The sequence below is a fragment of the Lygodium microphyllum genome, chromosome 1, assembly GCF_053477565.2.
Source record: "Lygodium microphyllum isolate KBCC chromosome 1, Lygodium_microphyllum_v1.1.10, whole genome shotgun sequence".
Classification (NCBI taxonomy): domain Eukaryota; kingdom Viridiplantae; phylum Streptophyta; class Polypodiopsida; order Schizaeales; family Lygodiaceae; genus Lygodium; species Lygodium microphyllum.
Window position 1 is genome coordinate 161,144,524 of NC_141135.1, and position 23,316 is coordinate 161,167,839.

The 23,316-nt window shown below is 40.2% G+C and overlaps 1 protein-coding gene across 4 annotated transcripts in view; it reads right to left on the bottom strand.

Annotated features, from left to right (window-relative positions):
• The window catches only part of LOC148041893 (histone deacetylase 5-like), a 109,271-nt gene that overhangs the window by 60,122 nt on the left and 25,833 nt on the right, over nucleotides 1-23,316 (bottom strand). For 3 of the 4 annotated variants that reach the window (XR_015691720.1, XM_087683867.1, XM_087683873.1), the window contains exon 3: nucleotides 16,280-16,426. Coding sequence is in view for 3 of the 4 variants with exons in the window: in XM_087683867.1 (XP_087539993.1) it covers nucleotides 16,280-16,426 (147 nt within the window). In the remaining variant the exon portion in view is untranslated. Of the gene's footprint in view, nucleotides 1-1,997; nucleotides 2,165-16,279; nucleotides 16,427-23,316 lie in introns of those variants that run through there. The other variant, XM_087683879.1, reaches the window with a different exon arrangement.

Genomic DNA, 23,316 nt, shown 5'->3' on the forward strand with positions numbered 1-23,316 from the left:
AACTGGAGAAAAACAGGTAGAAAACTGTCGCCAGCAGCTGCAGATGAAAAACGCAGGCAGCAGAGGGTGCGGAGGCAGCAGGCGATGGCAAAACTGCAAAAAACGCAGGCTGAAAACAGCCCCAAAACAGGTCGCCTGGCTGCGACAGCAGTCGTCTGATCAACAGGGGTACAAAACAGTCCTGAAATCAGCAAGAAAACACAGCAGAAACACAAATCTTGAAAACTGATACCATGCCAGAAGTGGAGCAGCGGTGGAAGCATAAACATGTGCTGAAATAAACTGCTGAAACACAAGACAAAAAGAGAAAAGAAAGAACACGATACAGATGAGAACTCAGATGTATGCACGGGAAATGGAATCCATATATCTGAACACGAGACAGTCGCATACAACAGTAAGTCACTGGCTGCGTGGGCACTGGCACTGGCTCCTCTCTCCACAGAGTCTGCAGATGGTGAAGATGAAGTGACTGACTGAGGAGGAGCCACTGAGTATAAATAGGCTGAAAAAGTGGGGAGCAATAATGCTGGTCGGACAGCATTAAAGCTGGCCGACTGGTGCATAAAATGCTCCACTGGCATAAAATGCCACACCAAAAAAATACCTAAAATACCTAATAAAAATGCCCAGCCCAGATCAAGCTCAAACTCACACATGAGCTGACAAATACTCTGCTAACAATCTCATATACTCCATGAAACCCTCCAACTCCTCACTAGTATGTTGCTTCTCATTGCATCAAAGGGAATGTAATATATACGCAATAGCATGGATTGGTTTAATCCCATTGTACATTCCACACTACACAAATCTCATCAATCCTTGAGAACGATGGATGATGGATCATATATAAAATAAGTTAAAATAATCAATGAGTCTCATTCAAAACATTACGCCTAAAAGCAAAAGCTACTCTTAGTATGTAATAATCCATATCAAATTTGAACGAACCCATATCAACCTCTCCAATATAGTAAACATTTAAGTAAATCTAATAACAAATGACTTTAATAGTTGAAGTGTGCTATTTGCTCGAAACATGCTAGTGACGAATGGCATTTTTCCACAAACCTTACCATACTTGTTTTTATCTTAAAGATTTGATCCACCCAAGATATTTGCCCAACATCTTCAATGAGCAAGTCAAAGCAATGAAATGCATATAAAATTCATACTATGCTAGGAAACTCGTTCTCAAGCACGTTCCATGGATACACAATTGCTTCCATTATCTGTCACTATCTACACCAAATTTTGAACTCCTGCATCTATGATGATCTATCACATGTGCTTCCAAATGAAAGCTCATGTCATAGTAAGATTAAGATAAGACATAGATGGCCTTAATAAACATGGTATCTTTGCATAAAAACACCAAAACATTATATACAATCCTTCCATGCATACCCAACCATGTCTCCTTCCACTCATATCTCATACGACTATGTGTCCTTCAAGCTTCCTAATTGAGCCTCTATGAATCCTTTTTCAATCATGTCTCCTTCAAGGCCTCTAATTAAGTCTCTATGGATGTTTTTTTCTTTTGAAGCTTCTGTGTACGTAATGCTTCTGCAAAGAGGTCTTTACACTCATATCTTATACGACTCACTCCCCTGATCATTTTATTTCATTGATGTATAGTGACTACATTGAAAGGGATGGCACACCGAATAAATAAGTGTATGAGCTTCCTAGTCTTCACAATAGCCTACCTAAAGAGCTACGTGGACACTTGCACCATACAAGGAGTCCCTTTATTCACTACCACTAGAAGATGGCAACAAAGTCCTTTTAGCATTAGGACCCCATACAAATATGGATGCACTTTTTTTTAATGGACCACCGACACCTTCAATTTTGCTAGCATGACTAGGTCCACTAGTCTCTCCTTGTGCCATTTGTGTTTCATTATTCCTATGTGGTGTTGAATGAGAAGATTTATCCTCTTGTAGCTCAATCTCCATACATCTTCAATGCAAAAGATAAAGACTTACCATTACTTTTGTCGATACATTTGCACAACCCGATATCTTTGTTGAAAACGCATATCAAGTGGTCTTTCATGCGGATTACGCTCCCCGATTTCTCCAATCCACAATAGTTGCACTATCACTTCTTCGATCCACCAGAGTCCTCGTATCCCTTGATTGGAGTGACACGCCTCCAAAATGGATTCACAGCCATAATTAGGTAATGGAAATTTGAAAAGAAATAAAGAACTTAGAAGGAAACAAGAAAAAATAAGAACTAAGAAAAAGGAGAGAATAAAAATAAGAATAAAAAAAGAAGAAATAAGAAAAAGAAAGAAGGAGGAGGTGGTGGTGGTGGTGGTGAAATCTAGAATTGCAGGAGATAGTGTGGCTTGAGCAAGAGGAGACAATTGCAAGAAGATGAAACGAAACACGAAAAAAGACATGTTTTTTCTCTAGATAACCTTGTTTGCCTGCGCCCACCGCAAGGTGCTAAAATAGTGTTTCTCGTCCCTATTGTAGTCTGAAATGGTTGTCTTGTCTCGGGGCCCCCAAAAACACCATTTTGAAGTACTATGATATACAACCCCCAAGCCTACTATTTGTACAATCCCCTACAAACAAAACTTGGTTAGAAGAAATATCATATTTGGTAAGTAAGACATTTGCAAACTCCTATACCATTAGAGTCCTCACTATCTTCATCTACGTTTACACTTATAGATGTTATGTCGTCTACAATCCCCTACAAACAAAACTTGGTTAGAAGAAATATCATATTTGGTAAGTAAGACATTTGCAAACTCCTACACCATTAGAGTCCTCACTATCTTCATCTACGTTTACACTTATAGATGTTATGTCGTCTCTTTCAACTCCTAATACACCTATAAGTCTTCTCTCCATGCCTCCTCCTAGAAACCCGTATTTTTACTAGTACCAACAGACCACATGAAATTCGTAAATTCTTATACCGGATTCTATCCCAAAGGCACCAAGAGCTTATACTAGGTGCCTACAGCCTTAGTCATGTGTCTTTATAACTAATCACATGGCACACTCTAAATGAAAGAGTAGTTAGTTGGTGGAAGGCTGGTTAGGTCAACCCTTGACCTAATATTAGTTGTACTTTCACTCTATCTTTCAATTCAACAAAAGAGTAGAGTGTACTTGTTGAACTAAAAGATAAAGTGAAAGTACAACTAATGTTTAGGTCAAGGGTTAACCTAACCAACCTTCCACCAACTAATTAGAGTTAGGTTTATCTAGAGCCTAATGTCACTACTTTAATGTTCTAAGATAGTAGGTGTACACACCTTACATTGATACTTTAATAAGTATCCACACCGCATGAATTACATTGGACACTATCCAAAATTGCCAAATTCTAACACCCCCCCTGCAGTGTCAATGTGATGAAATACAAGGATGATCAATCACCAAAGGATAATAAATTCAAGGACTTTCAAAAAGCCTCAAACTTCTCACATGGTAACGCTAGGGTAAAGATATCTGGAACATTTTCCTCTGTGGGAACATACATCAAGCTTTTCTCTCCTACATAGCATATCTCTCTAATATAATGGTAATGCACCTCAATGTGTTTATTGTTTCATACGAGCATGAAACACATGATGTTGTGGCATAGTAATAGCACTCGAACTATCACAAAGAATAGGCATAGAACCCTCCAATGATATATGTAGATCAATCAACAATCCATGCAGCTATATACATTCCACCATTGTTATGAAGGTTTCCCTGTACTCAACCTCACAAGACAAGGTAGCCACTATAGGTTGTTTCTTACTTAGCCATGAAATGTATAAATGATTCAAAAAGAAACAATATCCACTAGTAGATTACCTAGTGACTAAATCACCAACTGAGTCTGAATCACTATAAGCTTGTAGATGCAAGTCTCCCCCAAAATCTGAAGATCCACTTAACAACTTGCGAATGTACAATCCGTAGGCTATGCATAAATCTATTCACCTGAGATACTGAATATTGAAAGTCAAGGTATGTGTTGCAAAGATAAATAAGGCAACCAACAACCTGCCTATAAATTGCAACATCCGATATCTCTGCACTTCAAGCCCGGCTCCTTAGAAGTACACATAGATTTGCTATTTTGCATATTAAGCCTATGTAAAAGCTTATCCATATAGTGTGACTGTGACATGATGATACCATGTTGATTTTGGATGAATTGAATCCCTAAATAGTAGCGTAAGAATCCATATCTAACATAGCAAATGCATGTTTCAATTCAACCTTGAAATCTATATTTTTATCCTCTTTAGGTCCGATAAGCAACGTATCATCCACATAAAGAATGATAACTCGCAAGTCCCCCCCTACATTCTTTATGTAGAGAGTGGAGCAATTGGACTATTTTTGAACCCTTTGCTGGTAAAAAATATATCAACTTTTAAGTATCGTGCACAAGGAGCTTATTTGAGACCATAAAGAGCCTTATGTAACTTGCAAACCATATGCTCTTTTCCTTTCACCACAAACCCTGGACGTTCTGAAAAAACATCCACATGTAAATCCCCATTCAAAAATGTTGTCTTTATGTCCAACCAATGTACTTTCCAGCCATAATTTGCAGCCATAGCAATGATATATCTCACTGTAACCATATGGGATGTAAGAGCAAAGGTTTCCTCATAATCTCTAGCCTTTTGCTACCAACCGTGCCTTACACCTGTCAATAGTGTCATCAACCTTACGCTTGAGTTTAAAAATCCATTTTGTGCCAATAGAATTTTTACTAGGTAATAAATCTACAAGATCCCATGTAGAGTCAATGGCAATAGAGTCTAACTCTTCTTGCATGGCCTGCATCCACCAATGTACATCTTGTTGGGCTTTGTCCAAGAAAGTAGGCTCATCATCATCTAACAATGAGCTCATGAATACATGCTCATCACAAGCATCATATATTTCCGTAAAATCAACCAAATGTGCTTCCCCTACATTATGTTTTGCATGTCTAGCAGCCCTTCTAGTTCTCTGCAGTAAGGGAGCATCCAATCTACCCTCCTGGAGAGATTGTAACAGCCATCTAGAGACTATTTTAGATAAATTTACAGCAGTCCTTTCATATTGTATTGCATCTTCCACTACATGAGGTAATCCAAGATCAAGTCCTTGCTGTTTAGGAGCATGTGGTGCAACAACAGCATGCTGTAATATATATGTCCGGCCATTTACAGCAAGCACGGACCCCAAAGAAAGTGGTAGGAGACCCTCAAATACATCACCTATGTCATGGGTTGCTAGCATCTCAAATTGATCATGTGAAAATGCTGCATTTTCAATGAAGATAACATCTCGACTAACAAATACTTTCTCTGTGCATGAATCATACAAACAATAGTCCTTGCTCTCCAAACTATAACCAATAAAAATACATTTTACTACTTTGTCATCGAGCTTTCCATGAAGCTCTTTTGGAACATGTACATAGGCTATGCATCCAAACACCCAAAAGTAATCAACCTTGGTTTTCTTGCCATGCCAAGACTCACATGGTGTGATCATTTTTAGTGCTTTGGTGGGTGCATGATTTAAGACATAATTCATACATTAAAGGCCCTCAAGCCAAAACTTGTGTGGCAGCCCTTTGCTCTTAACCATACAACAAGTCATTTCCATAAGTGTCCGATTTTTCCTTTCAATAAGATCATTTTGTTGAGATGTCATCCTGACAGTGGCTTCATGCATGATACCATTTTCAAGTAAAAATATTTCAAAGGTGTGAGACATTTATTCCCCTCTATCCGTGTGAAGTATCTACACGTTTATGTCAATTTCAGCCTCAAGTTTGCAACAAGATGTTTAAAATACATAAACACATCAGATTTGGTTTTCAGTCCATACATCCATGTATACCTTGAGTAGTCACCAATAAAAGTAACAAAATAAAGATGACCCCCAAGTGCATGTGTTAGCTGCATTTTTTGGACAGCATGCATGGCACCATCCTTCTTGAAAGCAAATATGTACAGCTCTCCATAAATACATCCTTGACATGCATGGGCAGGTGGGGAATCTCCCCAAGAGGCAATGCATCTACCATTTGATACTGCTGAAGGGTCATCGAACTGCCAAAACTTATATCCATGGCAAGCATGCCAAAGCGCTGCATTCTGCATTGCGGGCAAAAGAGTACTAATTGCTAGAGCATCATGAGACCATCTATTATATGTATTCACCAAAAATAAACCCTTGTACAGGGTGCCAAATAACTTGAGGACATAATCCATCTCTATCTTTGACAATGCATTTGTCATCTTCAAAGATAACCTAAAAGCCATGCTTATTGAAAGCAAATATAGATAAAGGATTCTTTGTGATACCAAGCACAAACAGAACATCAAGAAGCATGAAATCTGAACCATCTATAGCAATAATCAAGATTGAACCAATGCCACATACATAATGATTGCTACAGCTCACACATGTAACACTTCCATGCAAGGGCTGAATGCAAAGATATAAAGAGACACTTCCTGGAAGTGATATGCCTAGACACGCCACTATCAAAATACCATGTATGTTGCATTTCAGCAACATTAAATGATGAATCAGCCATCAAAGAATCAAAACTGCATGTTCAAAATGCATCATCCTCCACAAAATTGGTTATAGCATTCGCCATCAGAAGATTTGCTGGCTGATGTCTCCTGGACAGCCAAACCAAAGTCTTTCTTTTCTTTGGCCAATCACCTCCTACATTTATCAATATAATGACCGGGCTTTTTGCAATAATGATATTTCCTCTCTTTTTTGACTTTTTAATCTGTGGGCAGCCTTATTTGATGGCTGTCCCACATCAAAATTTTGCTGATTTTTCACATTCTACTTTACTTTTCCCTTACCTTTGTACTTCTAGAGCATAGCTACATCACCTAAATGCATTGCAACATTCTTCCGAGTTTGTTCCTCTTGTAACAAGAGGCCTTCCAATTCCACAGTTACAAGGGGCTAATGTGAAGAAATGCTCTAAACATAGAAAACACAAAACCAATAATACGACAAAGCACAAATTGATAAACACAAAACATAGTCAGGGTTAGGGTAACTCAAAGACAATGAACACAATAAATAATGAAGTGAATGAATACTAAATATACAATGCTCATGCAACAAACACACTATGCAGTGAATACTGAACCTCGAACTCTCGCATCTTCTCTAGGATCAAGACAGAGGTTATAAGCTAGAGGTTGTGTCATACTCCAAACAGATCATCCTAAAATGCAGTAAGGCAGCCTTCGTGTGTCGAAGAGAATGTCAGGGTGACAGCTCCGAACTATAAACGCAGCCTCCAAAAGGGTGTGTGCAACTGGGCGACAACTAAAAACAGTGGATTGTCAGTGAAGCAATCGCCAGCAATAGAAGAGCCTCTAGGTTTAGTCACCAATAATGGATGAAAGAGATGGAGGCTAAAATCAGGTGCCAAACAGTAGCAAATGGCTATGGGAAACTCTAACTGCGATGTCCTCTGCAAACAACAAAGATACGGCTCTTGAAACCTACAAAAACGAGATTGAGGGAGAGTGGTGGGCTGCATATCTATTTATGGAAAGTTTGGGGCATCCAAATTAGGGTTTTACATGTGGGATACAATAACTCTCTAGGATCATGTTTCTTTTTAAGATAAGATGGTTTCATCATTAATTAAGCATGTTTTGGGGTTGTTTAAGTCACACTAATGTATTTTTAGCTCAACAACTGCTAGACTCAGCCATCTCCTGAGTCGAATGATTTTAAGTCACACTAATGTATTTTTAGCTCAACAACTGCTAGACTCAACAATCCTGTATGTATTGTGAGGTGGTCAGTAGTATTGTCACCCTCATCCATATTTACATTAGCCACCAGCTCTCTACATACATAAGATATCTTGGCTTCATTACGCACTGCACGTATACATTCTAGCACATCCTAAGCTACTTTTGAGGTCTTACAAGACTAAATATGCAAAATAATAGCTCTTTTTACTGACATGGCAATCAAAGATAGGGCATGGGCATCCTTGGAGTCCCACCTCCACTGATCCTCTGTAGGAGAAGAAGAGGATGCAACCGCATCAGCACCAGTAAACTAACCTCTAGCATTACTCTAAGATATCTGAGTTGCAAGACCTCCTAGTCATTGTTGACCTCCAATGACATAGTCCCATAAATCCTTCACTGCAAGAAGATTATGTACCCCCAAATCTCACTACCAAATCTAACTTATGCAGCAAGATAATGTTGGTATAACACATGTTCCCTATCTTGGAATGTGTGCCAAGAAAAAGCTCCAAATTTCTTCTCAAATTTTATAAGTAAATTAAATAAATTTATATCTTACTAAAAATTCTGCCGAAATGTTGCCTTGGGACACATGCCAACAATAACCAACTATTGTAATGTGCCTATGCTGCATGCCAACGCCAAAAATTTTAAAAAGCCCCAAATTTATTACACAAATCTTGAAAACTTAAGAAATATCAACGTTTCCAGTGTCGATTCATGCATAGGACTACAAATCTAGCAAAAGCCCCAAATGTTGGGTGCCTCAAGATACACATGCAAAGTTTGGAAGTTGTTGGGCAGCGAGCTGAGTTGGCTATAGAGCCTACATGGCAGATCGGACCTGGCACTGGACCAAACAGGCGGCATCTAGTGCACGTGGCACAACAGGTCAAGCTGCCGACAAGGTGGACAGCAAACAAGAGGTGCAGCACGGCAATGAGTCTCTTTGCCAAACTGAAAGCTAGAGTGAAAGTATAACTAATGTTTAGGTCAAGGCTTGACCTAACCAACCTTACACCAACTAACTAAAATTAGATTTATTTACTCTAGAGCCTAACACCACTACTTTAATGCTCTAAGACAGTAGTTGTACACACCCTATAGAGACACTTTTAAAGTGTCCACGCCACATGAGTTACATTGGGCACTACCTAGAATTGGCAAATTCTAACAGGACCTTGGTGGATCATGAGGTCACAAGAAGATCACAAGGAAAAAGCGAATCTTTCATATGAAGCGTAAAATTTATGGAACTTTAGACAAATATAAGGTTCAACTTATTATGCAAGGATTTCAACAAAAGCAAGTATAGATTACAAGAAAACCGTTGCTCCTATACCATGGCTAACATCCTTCCATCTTCTTCTTGCATTGGCCTCATATCAAAAATGACTGACCTATCAAATGGATGTCAAAAGTGTTGAGCCACTAAATTTAGGGTTTTTATTAACCCATCATTAAATCTCCTTAAACCAGCCCCAAAAGCACATTGATGTATATGCATTATTACTATTATTTGGCTTTATTTTGACAACAGTTCAAGCACTTCCCAATTCTCTATCAATAGAAACCTATATGAGTGCATTCATCGTCCCTCGTTCCATTGTTTCAGCCAGCTGTCATCAGCCCTCTCCACATCCACTACTATCTACATCCCTCTCCCCATGGATACCTTGGTTTGTGGTGCTTCACATGGTGCTGCCTTAGCTGTCCAACCAAGAGACCTAATTTGGAAAGCTTCCATCACATCGTCATCAGAGACACATGGCCCAGCTGCCTACCATCAGTACTCAGCCAGGCAACCAGTTTCAGCACCCTTACCTGTTGTGTTTCACCATCAGATCTACTGCCAGCCATTCGGGACCATTCAGCAGCCTGTCACTATCTTAGACAGCTGCATTTGCTGCTGTTCTAGAACGCCCAGCATCCTTTAACACTCCTACAGCACTCACGTACTATTTTGAGCCGTATGTTTTGCTTCGGGAGGTTCATCCACACATGCTTCCATGTTGACCAACGTGTGGAGTAATTACACAATTAATTTAATAGAGAATGAATGAGAAAGAAAGAATTAATCGATAGGCAACAATACTTGAATATTAATGAATGAGAGAGAGTACAACACTCAAGGCAATCACCATAAAAATGCCACTCTTGTGTGTTAATGATGCACAAAGTCTTTTTTTAATAGGAAAATGAAACCCTAAATGGCTTAATCATCATAGGAAACCCTACCTAAAACCCTAACCCTAGTGTCACTTAGTGCCTAGGACACTAGTGCCTAGGACACTAGGGGAAACAACTATATTCAATAACAATTTAAATGCCTAGGGAGCCCGAATCATGAATCAAAGGGCATTAATGTGTAGCCCATGAGATGGCCTAAAAACCCCCCTCCATGAAATCAATGGATTGATCTAAGATAAATAACAAAATCCTAGAAAGCAAAAGAAAATATAAGGCCATGGTTGCACAAGTTTATCCAAGTGGATATAGTAACCTATTAGCCTTAGTAGGACTACTCTGAAAGCCAAGATGCAATAGATGAGAATGTATGCAGGCACACCAAGCCCATGGAGCTTGCTTTAAATCATACAAAGCCTTCTTGAGATAGCAAACTTTGTGCTCTAAGCCTTTGACCTCAAATCCTGGAGGCTATGAAACATATACTTCTTCAGCTAGATATCCGTTATTAAGGCATCAATAGGTTTTTCAACAAGCTTCAAATCATACGTATAAAGACAATAGACGCTTTTAGTAACAGTGCATGTCAAGTCAATGGAAGAAGAATCTTGGTTATCATATACTACTCATGGGGGGCCATCAAAAATGACTTGAAACCCTAAAGTTGCAATGGCTAAAATAGAAATAAGATTCTTCTTTCCAAGCACATAGAAACATATTGCAATGTCAAAGAAGTGCCCAACAAAGAGATAAGCTACACATGACCAATGCCTTTAACTGCTTAAGGGGCATTGTTGGCACATATAACCATGCCCCCCTTAAGTACATGACAGAGTGATAAAAATAATGTTGGGCAAAAGGTGATGTGGTTGGATGCAGCACTATCAAAATACCAAGCAAAAGCCGCATCAGTCATGAAAAAACAAGAATCATGAATAGAAGGATTATGCTGACATTAATTGAAAAAAGTAAAATCATTAAACTAAGTATGTGAGAGCAAGACCCGACTTCTTCTTCTTCTCTGATGCAATATTCAATGATATTGTGCCCAATCTTTCAACAATAATTACATCTCTTGGGTTTGTTGAATGTACCCTTTTAAGGGTTGGAAGAGGACCAGCATAGAAGTGCATTTTCAATGGAAAAGATGTGGAAGTTGAAGGATGACCAGCATGAATGTTTGCTGATTTTTTATGAGAACGCTTGTTGTTGACTTTAGGTTTGGCTTTTCCACAATGATGGGTGGAAAAGGCCTCTTTGTTTACCAAAATAGCATTGTGATTGAGACACACAAGCTGGCCAAAGGTATAGGCAGCCTAGCTGCCCATATTACCAACTACAAAATAGAAGGAAAACCTTGGTAAGATTCAAGTAGACCATTCAAAGTAATAGAAACAAGCTGATTATTTAGGACTACTTCATCAATATTCAATAATTGTTCGCGAAGATCTTTGATGCCGGTGAGATAAGCATCCATGGTAACATCTTCCAACTGCTTACTTAGATGAGCAATGTGCACTTCACTGCGCACTTGATGTAATGATGCCAGTTGATCCCATGCATCCTTGGCTGCTGTGAATGATCGGATGTGTGGAATGATACCTCTCTTCATAGATAAAGCGATTAGGGTATGCGTCTGGACATCACAACCATCCCATCGAATCACCTATTGAGTGGGAGATGATGTGGACAAGGAAGATAATTCAGCATCGTGACAGCCACCTCTCCATTTGGAGGTGGGAGGTGGTGCCGGTGTTGGAGAAGCCAGTCTTTACTCAGTGCCATTTACCATATGCCATAGATTCTTTGCAACAAGAACATGTTGCGTCATACATGCCCACATAGGATAACTAGTGCCATTGAGCTTGTCATGAGCACCAAACATGCCCAATAAACAATTATTATTACTAGCCATGAGTGGGGGCTGCTATAATGGAGTCGAATAATATGAAAAGCAATATTGCTGTTTTCTTGCTGAGAAGAGAGAAAAATATGCTAAAATTTAGAATTTTCTGAAATAAAATATTACCCGAACAAGGCAGGAATCAGCAATATACTGAAATCAGATATTAATGGCTGAAAAATGCTCCAATAATGCGAACAGCAATAGAATTTCAGAATATTCCCCCAATAAATGTGCCGAAATAATAGAATTTATCATCAATATCAGCAAAAAATAGGACCAAAAACCAAATAGTATGATTTTTTAGCACATCAATCCCAAAGAAAGTGTTTTGAGCCATAAGTCCCAAATTTCTTGTGCTCAGAGGTGAAATTGGGCAAAAGCCAAAAAACTAAGACAAAAGTTAAAGAGAAATTGAAGAAATTGGATGAAATTACTGCACATGTCAAATCACTTGAAGCCGGATGAAGCCTCAATTTTGATGAAATTTGATGAATTTCAAAAAAGCCCACATTTTGCGAAGAAATTTGGGTGAAATTGAGTTTGAATAGCGAAAAGCCCCAAACTTTACTGGGAATTGGAGAGAAAATTGCAGAATCCTTGTGAAATTTTACTCAAATGATGCAGATGCATAATAACCCCAGTATGACACAAGGATTTGGAATTCCCAACCCAAGGAGGACCTAGCGACATGGGATACATATTGTATTCACTTCATCCTCACCCATCAAAGTGAGTGAAAGATAAACAAGTCTTATTTCCTAACATGTGGGCTATGGGCACAAGTATCCATAATAACCTTGACCCATATCAATATGTGAACATTATATAGAGGTGGCTCAAGAAAAACGAACAAGTAACACCTCTTGTTCAATAGTAGATTCACAAGGTGTTTCCTTTTTTTTTAATTAATGAAGTTTCTATTAATCACACCTTGGAGAAACTCCCCTTCAATGAACTGTACAAAATACAACACAAATACAATAGTAGTATGAACAACCAATCTAGTGGGCTATGATGCCAAACCATCTAAGGGCTCTCTTCTCCTCCATCCTCTCCCATCTCTTGCCAAGATTGTGGGATTCAACAGATGTTGCTTTTGGTGCATCATAACCCATCCCATTCCCAACCACTTCATTCACCCATCCTATTGAACATACATCCATGCATTCACCATTGCCACACTTCACTATACCAAGGGAAACACAGTCCATAAACACACATCCCTTGAGATTGTATGCTTATCTAGAGTCAAGTGTTAGAGGTGCATGAGTGGTTGGGTAACCTCCCAAACCGCACACCTTTGGGGATCTACTTCTATCTTCCCACCTCACTAATCCCATCTAACACCTCAAAGTTCTATTCATACTTGAGCATCTATCAACAATGCTTCACTAATAAGACTCATTTCAACAATTCTAACTTCACTACTTGCTCTAATATGATGCAGCATGTTCTAGACTCACAAACCCTCTGGGACCACCTTCAAGAGATGGAGCCCCCGTTGGTCCTCTTATGAGGCTGTTTGCTCTTGGAAAGTTGTTGTGTAGTGCCACTTAATGCATTATGCACATTTGTTTGATCGATTTCATAAGAAACATGCTTTGCCATCTATAGAAAGGAGCTTAGATTCCCCTTCTCAAAAGGGGAAGTCCTGATGGCAAGATGTACCTAAGAAAAATAGTAATTGGCAACACAGTCAAAAGATTGGCCATTTCAATGACAAGCCTTGCTCAAAGGCCAAAGATACAAAGCCCAAGTTACCCCCAGTTAGACCTCAGCCCCGCTTGTAGCATGTAACCCTGCTCAATGCAGGCTAAGTGGTGGCTATCCACCTGCACAGAATCAATGGAATGTCTAGACTTGACTGGTTCAAGGCAGCACTAATGGTTGCACGTCAACAGCCCTGTCACAAATAAGGATAAACAGGCTTGGTTCTTCAAAAAAATGCTATGACAAGACTCAAAGGAAAGAAAATCAGGTTGAGGCTTAAGCTGTCCTTGGAGGTGGTCCATAACTAAATACTTTTAAGTTATCAAGGACTGACTCTGGACATTCTGCACTTGCTCTGCTGAATGCTGTGTTAAAACTACGGCATGCTGAAAAAACAACAGTGCGAAGCACTTTTGGATGACAAGCCAGAATCTACTGTGAGGATAAGGATAATGTGTATCAAAACTGAGAGATTTACTGATTATAGGCTGGGAAAACCAATACTTTTTCTTAAGATGGTTTCGTGTCTAGGTGAGGGTCATGGAAGAGAGAAGATTGAACACTGCAGAGGCTCTATATTTTGCTACGCTAAGTTACAATACTGGAAAGCAGGACAGAGTATTCTATTCAAGGAGACACAGTATGGTCCTTTTTGGTAGAACTATTACTGGTATCTTCCTGATTGAGAAAGGTGCTTCAGAGAGAACATACTCTTAACATCGGTCCAAACCTGTTCTTAGTATGACTGCTGTTAACAGCAGTTTGGTTATGTACTGGGCTGCTGCAAGAGATGTGTACCTCATCAAATGACTTCCGTTTGAGACTAAACCAGCTGGTTTATTGCAAACTTGCTTATTTGTTTTAAGAATAACTTCTTGATTTATAACGCAGAGTTAGAGATTTTCATAGCCAAATCTTTGTTATAAACCCATTGTTTGATTGAGGTCAATATCACAGTGCAGGGGCTATCGGACTGCTATTGAGTAGTCATTTGATTCTTGTGATTGCAAGCAAAAGCCTTATTTTCATGTCTGAAATATTCTGATATGTCCTTTGAACTGGTTGTACAGTGTAGATCAAAAACACCCTATCTAATTTGATAAATCGGTGTCTTGCTCTATGCCTTATAAATACATCCAGCTTGCTGTCAGTATCTCGATCTTGACTTGCAAAGTGTGCATTGATTCCGAATTTCAGGTCTAAACTTATACTAATCTTTATATAGTGCCCTTGTTGGCAACAAAGAAACTGCAACTTCCTAATTGGCATAAGTTCAAGAACCTGTTTACCAGGCATCTATTTTGGAGAGTGTCGGCAACACAAAGATGAAGTGGGTGTGTCTGTGCACTGAGCCAAACAAATGGAAAGCTTGTGAGAGTTATAGCAGGAAGAATGGCAAAGAAGAGGAATCAAATAAAGAAAAAGAAGGTTAGAGGAAAGCAGAAACAGATTGGAGTATAATGCAAGTAGGGGATTCCATGTAGTGGATTGTAGACTTTCGGTGGGTCGAAATCAAAGAAGATGTGGGGAAGTAAGATCTGTGCATTAATACTTTTACATGATAGTGATGGTAAGTGAAGGGATGTCATTATAGGTGAGATCAATGTCACTAGAAGAATTTTGATCAAGATATGGAAATTAGGAACAAACGCTCTAACAAGGTGCTCAATGTTCATGTATGCAAGCACCAACATCAGTATGCATTTTAGCTGTGGCAAATGTACAGTGCATCAATGATGAAGGCACAATTATGCAGCAATAGTGACATGCCTTTACCAAATGGGAAACGTTTGATGTACTAGGTCATTGTATTTTGATATCAATCTTGGCTTTGGAGATTGCGGAGTACATCTGCTCTTAGTATGTGATGTGTGCTCTTGATGGGTAAGTCTTCTTTTCAATTTTACTCAAATTGATGATCATTTAACAGTTATTGCAAATAGGGAAATGACCACATAAATAGTTAAAAAGTTCTATTCCCCATCTCACTTGACACGTTCATTTTTGCAGATACAACGTCGGTGTTACGTGGTGTTTCTTAAATGTTTGCAGAGAGTTTGCTAAGTAGTAAACATATTAAACACCAAAGCAACAAAACACTACGAACTTTTGTCCTTCTTCACATGTTGACTTCGGAGGGTGGTCCAACAAACACTGCATTAGTCAACAAAAGAATGAAAAAGTTACCCAACAAAAGTGCACTGCCCCCAAAAAAAAACCAAAAAACCAACCCCCAAAGAAAACGATCCAGCAATGCTGAACCTTAATAGCCTAACTTATACAATCAAAAAATACTCCTAATAAAAATAATACTAGTAATAACAATAATAGAAAATAAAAATCCAGCAATGTGCTTATTGTAACAAACAATAAGATGGTCTTCTCTTAATAAATCCTCACAGGACAAAATGTCCCAAGGCAAAGTACAAAGATAGCATTGTAAGGGACTTCAAAAGAAAACCAATATACAACAAAGGTTTACCTTGTGGTCATACCTTAATAGCACAACCTTATACTCATGAATGCCTTGCAATTGCTTACAAATATTGTTTATCCATACATTGGCTTTGAAAAGTCAAAATTCTACCTTACCTGAATTCCAGGCAAAAACATCAACTTTGCACCTTTTCAACCAATGTCTGTACAGTTTCTTCAACAAAGTAGTCAATAAGAAACATGCATAAATGTACCTTTTCATGAACAAGAACATGGGCTGCTATGGCCACATTGTTGAACAGGCAAAATCCCATAGCAGCATCAGCCTCAGCATGGTGCCCTGGTGGTCGGACAATAGCAGCACCAGCTTCAAGTTCACCTTGTGCAACTCGTGCAGCAAGCTGTTAAAAAAACTGAAAATGAAAACTCCTATCTTGCAAACCCACCCTCTCCACTTGAGTACATGGGTCAATCACAGCACCCTCATGATAAACAAAAGGTCATTCCTTTAGTGATGAAAGATACAAGTATGGAAGATATTCACCCTTAACCCCAGACTAAGCTTTCAACACATCAGACAGATATGAAAGGATGGTGAGGATCGTTCCAAGAACCAATCCCAACATTGACTTGATATAGCTAGGTATGGAACATGCTAGTTACAGGTAAGGAAGATCATTGCAAGAACCAATGCCAAAATTGACTTGATATAGCTAGTTATGAGATTCCTAAACAAACCTAAAAACAGTAAGACTTTCTTGCCCCTAAAATTTTGTTATACTTTTTATATCAAACCACAAATTGAATGCACCCCACTGAAAACTCAAAATAATTTTACCCATGTGCATAGTGCCCAAAATTGATGACTACAACTCCATGAAAGACCATGTTCCTATTTACAGAATACACCATGTAAAAGTAAGTGTACAACATTCAATGTCTTGCATGGCACACAGTGCATCTATGCCCCCGAGGGATGGGTTTATCATGTACAATGCATAGGATGTGAACAGCATTCAAGTGCTAGAGGACAAGCTCTGGCCAAATGAAAGCAACAGTAAGTAAAATAAATGGGATTGTGAGATTAAATCCCCCAAATTCTTGTATGGTTTGCCAAGTTGTAGCAGCTTTTGACCAGTAAATTGACCATCTAGAGACATGCCATCCAACTTTGGCTAAGGTTCCAGCTCACTTCGTAGTGTGACTTCGTGAGTCTTTAAGTCCTACCAAGCTCTACTATTGGTTCAAACATTGCCATTCATCATCCCAAATCATCTAGGTTCAAGAAGGAAACTCTAGTCGTCACAATTTTTTCACAAAATGCAACGTCTCCTAAGTTGAAATTTAGCAGATAGGAAAGCAGGATTTTGTTTGTTACTTGATCAATGGTTTAGGTCCAGCTAGCTCAATACCACTTGATAACGCAATAGGCTAGTGAATATGAATCTATTTTGAGTTATTTTTTCTTCACATGTTACTTAGTTGGTCGAGTTTGGATGATTTATTGCAAGAAATTAACAAGGCAACAAGGAGAACATCAAGCATCAATGCACACAAGTAAACTCTTTGTCTTAACCTCAAATATCACCATTTGGTGATTGCACAAAGCACGGTACGAGTGCCTTCTGTTTTAGGACTGCATGTGGGGGTCAGCTCCCTAGTTCTTCAATTACTTACATGCCACCGTGGGATAATACCTTGCATCAAGGTGGATTCACCATGTATGATGCTCCAAGCATTGCACTTGGGTACTCTTATACTTCAAAATGCTTCAGCTATCTTGTAATTCTGGTGGTGTATTATGCTATGTATTCTCTTCGGTTTCCCTTAGCCTCTCCACACCATTGCTGCCCATACCCCTACTAGAGGACATCGTAGTTCATGGCTACCCTTCCTCTTCTCCTTCAGGTGCCCTATTTCCTTCACCCTTCAAGCTACGTTTGGAGGTTCCATCTCTGCTAGCATCATCATCTTACAACTGGCGACATTCTCTCTCCCACCCTCTACTTTTGTCACTCTGACACTCCTCCCTCTCCACACCATTGCTGCCCATACCCGTACTAGAGGACATCGTAGTTCATGGCCACCCTTCCTCTTCTCCTTCAGGTGCCCTATTCCCTTCACCCTTCAAGCTACGTTTGGAGGTTCCACCTCTACTAGCATCATCATCTTACAACTGGCGACATTCTCTCTCCCACCTAATGGCATTAGACAACTTGCGTTTGGGTCCTCTCTACCTGGCATCACTCCTACGAGCTGTTAGCATCATCTCTAATGCTCCTGACATTTGTGTTTTAGGCTTGGATCCTCTCTCTCCAGCCTAGTGACGATTCTCACATCGCAAGCATCAACTTTCAAAGCTCCTCACATTTGCATTTGCAGCTCATCAGTCTCACACATCTACATTTGCAACTCCCAAACTTTAGGCGTCATCTTTCATCTAACCTTTTATTGTTTGGGTATCTTCCACGATTCTAAGGATTGCACTTCACTCCCTCGACAACTAATGATCATCATCTTTCATCTAACCTTTTATTGTTTGGGTATCTTCCACGATTCTAAGGATTGCACTTCACTCCCTCGACAACTAATGATCATCTTACTCATCTTCCAGGATTCTAAGGATTGCGCTTCACTCCCTCGACAACTAGTGATCATCACATTTCACTCCCTTCACTATGCAAATTCCCACAGGTGTTGCCACCTTAGTCGAGTAGGACAATGCAATCATCTTTTGAGCTTCGGCTCTGTTGTATCAGCTTTTCTTCTCATACCATGATTCAATGCATCATCACCATGTTTTTGAGTTTCTAATCTCTCTCGGTGTTTGCCGTACACACTCTATGTTTCTCTCTATAAAACCTACTTCCTCTTTGCACCGTTGCATATCTTGACATGGTATCAAAGCATACCCATTATCTTAACATGGTAAAGCACAAGAGCTCAGAGAGCTAAAGACCCTATTCATCAGAGAAGGTGAAGACAAGTTGTGAGTTCAGCATCATGGCCTAATTTCCCACTTTCGCTACATCACCACAAGACAGAGATACTCTTATCTTCCTCTTCCTCCCTTTTACAAGTTGGCACTCCGGTGCTATAATTTCTCCATAGGCAGATGGACAAGCCTGGCAACCTGAACCTTTGCTCCCCACCCCACCGGAGTATGTGTTTACCCCCACTTGCCGACTTGGACCTCTACTCCATACCCCGCTGGAGTATATGCGTCTATCTCCACACACTTGTCCCACCTCTCCCTTTTGGGCCATAGAGCTTATTCTACACCAACTTTTAGACTTTTATGCTCAAGGCAATAAGACCCATTCGATGTGCACTAAGTCCTATCAAGCAAAAGGAGAATCGTCACATGCCACGACTTCCTTACGACCGCCAAAATGCACTACAACAATTGCTTCTACTTTTTCTAGGGTTTCAAGAATGCCACCTTGACAACCCACGATTCCACAATCTATCCTCCCAAGGGATAATGATTGTTGGATATTGTCCCCTCAATAGTCCGCTCCTTCAAGAGACAATGGTTGTTCAACACCTTCCATTACTTTAACTCCATAGTCTACTCTACTAAGAGACACCACCTATTGCCCACCCTTGGCATAGCATGAGCCTCACCTTTCCCCACCCTCCACTACTTAAGTTCGATAGACTGTCTTTGGGAGTTCTTCAACATCTTTGACACCCCATATACCTTCTTCGACACGTCCGACAGCACCCTTTGTCATCAGATGATCCAATGTCCATGATCCACGAGTTTTTAGATTCCCTCTCTCTTACAAAAGGGGATTCAGAAGGGGATGTACTCTTTTTTCCCTTCGAGGGGGCTTCTACTTTTTCTTCGGCTTCAAAGGGGGACCTTGCGTCTCCACCCTCAAAGGGGGCACCTCCTCATCATGAAGTTCCTCACCCACCATTGACTCTTTGGGGTTGGCTATCTTTGTGCAGTCATTTCTCCTATTGATACCTAGGATCTTGAAAGACCACTTAGATCACGGCCTTGGAGGTTCAACCGCGATTTGATAATGAGACTTTTGAAATCCTTCCAACATGGAGTTATGGAACTAGTGGCTTCTCTCCCAAGGTGAAGTCAGGTTCTACTAGTCATCCAATCTACTGTTCCTTACTACGAGTTACCTTTCAAGTGGAAATCTTGGATCTCCAAGATCCTCTACTTCTTCATTTCTCTCTTTGCTCCTCTTTCCCCTTCACACTTTTGCTGCCCATACCCCTGTTGGAGGCAGTGTTGAGAAACCACTTCTTCAGTTTCCCTACTTTAGTTAGGGTTTCACACTAACAACCCAGAAAGGGCTAGTGTCCACATTTTGGCTATTTCATCAGTGGGTGTGCCCACTTAGTGGTGCACCACCCTAGACAGCTTCGGCCTATAAATAGGCCATCACTTCATTCATTCTTCGCCCCTCTTCTTTCATCACTCCAACACTTCTCTCTCAACACCATTGCTGCCCATACCCCTATTGAAGGACATCGCAGTTCATGGCCACCCTCCCTTTTCTCCTTCAAGTGCCCTATTTCCTTCCCCTTTCAAGCTACATTTGGAGGTTCCAACTCTGCTAGGGTTATCATCTGACAACTAACAACATTCTCTCTCCCGCCTTGCAACATCAAACTGCTTGCGTTTGAGTCCTCTCCACATGGCGTCACTCCTACAGGCTGTTGGCATCATCTCCAATGCTCCTGACATCTATGTTTTCAGCCTGAATCCTCTCTCCTACCTGGCGATAGTTCCCACATCACAAGTGTCAACTCTCAGAGCTCCTGAAATTTGTGTTTGCACCTCATCAATCTCACACATATGCCTTTAGATTTAGTGTACAAAACTAATAATCTTGTGGGACCTTCGGAATCTCCACTATCGATCGGCCATCCGCAAGTGGAACCTCGCTCACATTACACATCACTTCCACAGTACTTCTTTTCTCCAATGCTGGGCACGAACTCTATTACTTCAAATTCTATACCAACTAATTCTATATTTCCTGTTGGATCGAGAGATGCTCAAGAAGGGACTCTTCAAAACAAGCTTTGGTTTGTGAGTAGTGAGAAAGACATGTATTTCTTTATGAACTCAAAACTAGGTGAGAAGCTAAAGGAAGAACTTGTAAGTATCCCTATTCTTCGTTTTTCTTCAAATGATTTTATCTAGTGCATTTAATGGACAAAAGGAACCCACGATGTTTCCTACAACAACATCCATTACAAATCCATTTGGGCTCCCACCCATCCCTTCCTCATCTTCCACTGCACCTTTCCGCTTCCATTAAGCGCACCACATTATCCACCACACACCACACTAGGGAGGTCTGCACATTTAGACACCGCCTTTAGGACTCTTTTCTCTTATCCGAGTGGTGTCCCTGTGATGGGAGCTCATCCTCCCATACACACGCTTTCGAGTTTTCCCCCTCTAGGGCATTCTTCAAGTGTGGATCATTTGGTATTGTAATTTGCCTCTATGGCATTACCTAATGGACCATCCAATCATTCTATAATGCCCCAACCAACATTTGGACAAGGTTCCTTGCTGTCCAAAATGACCATCAATCTGATTTGCCCCTTGATTCGAGCAGTCAATTGCGTCAATTGGCCTCCACCCGCTTTGATGGAGATGGAAAATGCCCCAAAATTCATTGATTTGCTGGTCCCTCCACTTGAATTTGACTAAAAACAACTTCAGCCCTGTTGAATCCAAATCTTAAAGCTTTCAACTTTTGGCACGCTTCTTGAGGCTACTGTCAAACCCTAATTTTTGCAGCTTCTGCTGCAAATTAGGATTTACAGCAGAGAAATCTGAAATTTCTCAACCTCTAGTGATCTCAATGTTATAATCTTCAAAGCAAGGCTACTGTCAAACCCTAATTTTTGGCACGCTTCTTGAGGCTACTGTCAAACCCTAATTTTTGCAGCTTCTGCTGCAAATTAGGATTTACAGCAGAGAAATCTGAAATTTCTCAACCTCTAGTGATCTCAATGTTATAATCTTCAAAGCAAGGCTATAGAAAGGCTGGGAGATGAGAGAGAATGCTGAGGAGAGGAAATTCAAACTTTCTTCACGATGAACTAAAGAAAATCTGTCATTTACTGCTATTGGCTTGTCTCAAGAGCTTGTAGATGCAAGGAACTGAAGAAAATCAGTCATTTACTGCTGCCGCCTTGTCTCAACAGCCTTGGCTACAAATCAGACCAGTAGCATCTCCTTCCTCTCTCTTGCAGGTTGAATGGTCGTTCCAGCCTATAGGAACGGTTTAACGCGTTCCAGATCCTTGGAGGAGGTGAAACGGCCAGGGAACGTTCCCTGCCGTTCCCTGCCGTTCCCTGGGCCGTTCCCTGGGCCGTTCCCTGTTTGGAACGGCCATTCCAGGCTTGTTGACCAAAAATTTACATTTTTCCACCTTTTTTTTTTTTTTTTGCTTATATCACACTCCTACTACATGTTCACCTATCTCCATTGCCTAATGTGCACACACTAATCTCTCTCTCTCTCTCTCTCTCTCTCTCTCTCATATTCAAAGTGTCAAGACAACCCACAAGCCAATTGGGAGTCCATGCAAAGCTCAAATTTGATGCATTATGAACTCTTGCAAATCACAATCAAATTTCAGCCTATTCTCAATTCCAAGGTAATTATCCATTTATATTGTCTAATTTCAAGGGAAACTAGAATAATTAGGGCAATTCATGAGCAATTTGGAGCAGTGGGGGTAATCGAGTCAATTTTGGGACATTTGGGTCAATTTGGAGCATTGAGGGGTATTGGGGCAATTAGAGGGACATTCTTTGGGGCAACTTGATCATGCAGGGCATATTTGGGGCACTTAAGATATGTGCCGTTCCCCCCCGTTCCCGTTCCCCCACCTTGGACGTTCCCCCCGTTCCAGGGGGTCCCGCTCCCGTTCCCGTTCCCCGTTCCAGGTAACTATGGCTAAAATGCCTCTCTCCAACCTCAAAAGGCGTTTTTTAGTTTTGCATCGGCACTTTTAACAAGTAGCAATCTTCCCAAATGGTTTTTCAAGCATTATCCATAATTAAATATTAATTTTGTATCTTTAAATACTAAAAATTAATCTAATAATTATTTCGATGCCCTAAAAACTAATCTGACTGGCCAATAATTAAATTGGCTAGGCAACTTCAATTCTCGAGTGTCTTTAGACCATCTTTGACCATCAGATTGGCATTAGGTATATCATTAAACGTCACTTCTCTAGTGCCACCAACTAACACTTATGGCTAAATGAATAACCTAGGCCAACAACTAGAA